The 3,473-nt window shown below is 38.6% G+C and overlaps 1 protein-coding gene across 2 annotated transcripts in view; it reads left to right on the forward strand.

The window, feature by feature from the left end:
* The window catches only part of Pdlim3 (PDZ and LIM domain 3), a 28,717-nt gene extending 25,818 nt beyond the window's left edge, over window positions 1–2,899 (forward strand). For both annotated transcript variants that reach the window (XM_015486136.2, XM_015486137.2), the window contains 2 exons: window positions 865–976; window positions 2,176–2,899. In XM_015486136.2, coding sequence (XP_015341622.1) covers window positions 865–976; window positions 2,176–2,365 — 302 coding nt within the window. In that variant the 3' untranslated portion in view covers window positions 2,366–2,899. The remainder of the gene's footprint in view (window positions 1–864; window positions 977–2,175) is intronic.
* Window positions 2,900–3,473: the final 574 nt, after the last annotated feature.

The raw sequence follows: 3,473 nt of genomic DNA on the forward strand, positions 1-3,473 counted from the left end.
AAGGAAGGAAGGAAGGAAGGAAGGAAGGAAGGAAGGAAGGAAGGAAGGAAGGAAGAGGGTAGGGGGGAGGGAGGAAGGAAAAGAAAAAACATGGAATTAACCAGTGAAGCAGCTGGAGATATATATCCCAAAGCAGAAACTCAAGCAGATACATGTACACCAGTGTTCACATTATTTGCAAGAGCCTTGGATAAACAAAATGTGGCATATACATAATATATTATTCAGCTTTAAAAAGAAATGAAATTCTGATACATGCTGGAACATGGATGAACCTTTAAAACATTATGCTAAGTGAAAGAAACCAGACATGAAAGGATAAATATTGTATGATTCTACTCATATGAGACAGCCAGAATAGACAAATTCATAGTGACATAAGGTAGAATAGAGGCTACCAGGGACAAGGAATGGAGAATTATTGTTTAATGAATACAGAGTAGATGATTAAAAAAAAGTTTTAGAAATGGATATTTAGGATGGTCGCACAACACTGTGAATGTACTTAGTGCCACTGAATTGCACACTTAACAGTTATTAAAATGCTAAAGTTCATGTTATGTATGTGTTCCACAATAAAAATAAATAAATAAATGAAAGCTGCCCTCTGCTCATTTGAGCATTTTGTAAGAGCTCCCTCCAAAAACAAAAACAAAACAAAAAAATTTTAACTAGTTCTCTTTTTTGAAAGTTCCTACTTCAGAACCAAGTCTCTTCTTTGTCAACTGGTCCTGCTCTTTGGAAATGATAGCACAGATAGAACTTAAGAATTCCTTAGGTTAAAGTGCACACTTTAAAATAGAAGCAAAGTACAAACTGGAGCCAACTGTTCCTTGCCATAAATGGAAACACTTTGTTTTTCAGATGACCGTCCTGCTGGAACTCGAAGTGTGAGAGCTCCTGTTACCAAAGTCCACGGTGGTGCTGGCAGTGCTCAGAGGATGCCACTCTGTGACAAATGTGGGAGTGGCATTGTGTACGTATTATTTTTAACCCAAAATTTCACTATAAATCTTGGTGGCCGTTTTCCATTTCTTATACTTTGAGACTTTATGTAGAAGAGGCAACTATGAAAAACTTAAATCTCTACCCATCAACTTGAAATATAATGCTCACAAACTTTAGCACATTTTGACCAGCATTCCTTAGCTATTCCCCCAAACTGGCATATAATGTGAATCAGCAATAGCAATTTTACTTTCATAAATAACTCTTGTGAAAAAAAATGCCCAAATGTGTTTTTAAATATAATTTCCAAGAATTGTAATTTAAAAGCCCTCCCTTCTTTAATATATAACCTTTTAATACTTCCTTTTCTCTGTAAACAGAGAGAAACAAATATAGGGATCATCAGGTTGTTAATTAAAACACATTATCTTTACCCATTTGCTTAAGTTACACAAATGTTAACATATGATTTTTCTAAATAGTCAGGCTCCATTTCAACAGACTTCATGTTTAAATAGCCATGCTTGCTAACTGGCACTTTCAAGTGAACCAGATTATTAGAATCTCTGTGCTACATGTGTCTCATGTAGCCACTTGTCTCACCTCTTTTTGCTATTCCCCTATCATAAGCTCAGGCACCCAAGCAGTAACATCTGTCAAGTGATTTAGGCTACATAGGAAGAGGGCAGTGGGGAATGAGCCTGATTGGAACCAGGGGAGGAATGTGAAACAGGAAAGAGTAGAGCAGGTCACTTGGGAGCAGAGAGAATCTTAAAGAAAAAAAAAAAAAAAGTCATGATGTCACCAAAAGCAATTATTGCACTAAGTTGGAGTAAACTGTTTCCACCACAGTAAAGGCAAATCCACCCACTCCCTGAGAATCTTTGCAGAGTTTGTCTTATCTATATCAGGTATCTTTTCAAAGAGGAAAGAACTCGGTATAGGATCCTATGGGTTGTTGGGTTGGTTGGTTTTTTGTCTGCAAACTACTTGTTTGATGATATGAAAAAATATTCGTACATCAACCCCAGAGAGAAGCACGGGATGATTCAGTCTGGTTGTCTCCCACCTTCCTGTCACATAACGGTCACCGCCCTGGGCGGATCTACAACTGGAGACAACTGCTGTTTCCAGAATGTAAAGCAGATAACACCTGCCTTCTGTGTTGTGTTCTCCCCCTTTGTGTCACATACTCTGTTTTTCACTTGAACTTGTTCCTCCCAACAGTGGTGCGGTTGTGAAGGCCCGGGATAAGTACCGGCATCCTGAGTGCTTCGTGTGCGCAGACTGTAACCTCAACCTCAAACAGAAGGGCTACTTCTTCGTGGAGGGGGAGCTCTACTGTGAAACTCACGCAAGAGCCCGCACGAGGCCTCCGGAGGGATACGACATGGTTACTCTGTATCCCAAAGCTTAAGTCCCCTGCAGCCGGAGCAGGCTCGCATGCATGCACCCACGCACATTCGCACGCAAGGAATGGCTTTGGGTAGGACCATGGCAACTGTCAACTCCGAACCTAAAGCCAAAGCTTTTAGATGTTTATTGGAGGGGGAAAAAAAGGGAAGACAGATGCCTGCTCTATGACAAAAACATACGTTTAGCTATGTTTTGCAACTCTTTTTATCTTTGGGGGATAGCAATAATAACATTTAGAGCAATATTTTTTTTGTATGTCGTGCTTCAGAATTTGCATTTATAACATGATCATTCAAAGCATAAACATCAAGATATTTGGGGGAGTCGAGTTATCTTTCCTAGACAAGTTGATTTTGGAAATTGTGCTAAATACCAAACAATAGTCTTGTATTCTAACATAATTTGCTACTGTCTGTATCTGTTTTAATTATTAGCATGCATGTCCAAATTCCCAGGATTTCTCTGGTTTCATATTCAAACATCTATATCACTGAATGCAACAAACATAATAAATATGTAAAATGTTTTTAAAATACCTAATGATGTGGCACTCAATGAATTTAGTTAAAATCAATATTTCAATGAAAGGGCCCAATCATATCTTGACATGTACAAAAACACCCAAATATTTTAATATTTGTTGGTTTATATAACTCACTCTTTCTTAAGAGCCCAACTTTTCTGCTGATGGGAGGAGCATTTAAATTTTCTAGTTAAAGTTAATTCTGATTAAGTTTACTTGGCTTTGATACAGTCTCTTTCAATTGAAATGTCCCTTTCAGATAAACACTCAGGCAAATGGAATTTTCAAACACCAAGTCCATCAGGGCTGTTTGTATGCACTCAATGATTTACCACTGCCTCCTCCTCCTTCCTAAGATAGCATCTCTAGGAGTAGACAATTTAAGAGACATCTTAAAAAAGGTAGAGACAACCAATTTCCTGTGTCCTGCTTATATCCATTGCTGAAATCTATGGTTTCACTTGGGGTCTGTTTCTCAACATGGGACCAAGCAATAACCCCATCTCCACCACCATCTCCAGAACTCTTAGCTCAGCCTCCCAAGGAGTCAAGCATCTTTGCATGTCAAACATGAACTCCATCTGGC

This window comes from Marmota marmota, unplaced genomic scaffold (genome assembly GCF_001458135.2).
Source record: "Marmota marmota marmota unplaced genomic scaffold, marMar, whole genome shotgun sequence".
Classification (NCBI taxonomy): Eukaryota; Metazoa; Chordata; class Mammalia; order Rodentia; family Sciuridae; genus Marmota; species Marmota marmota.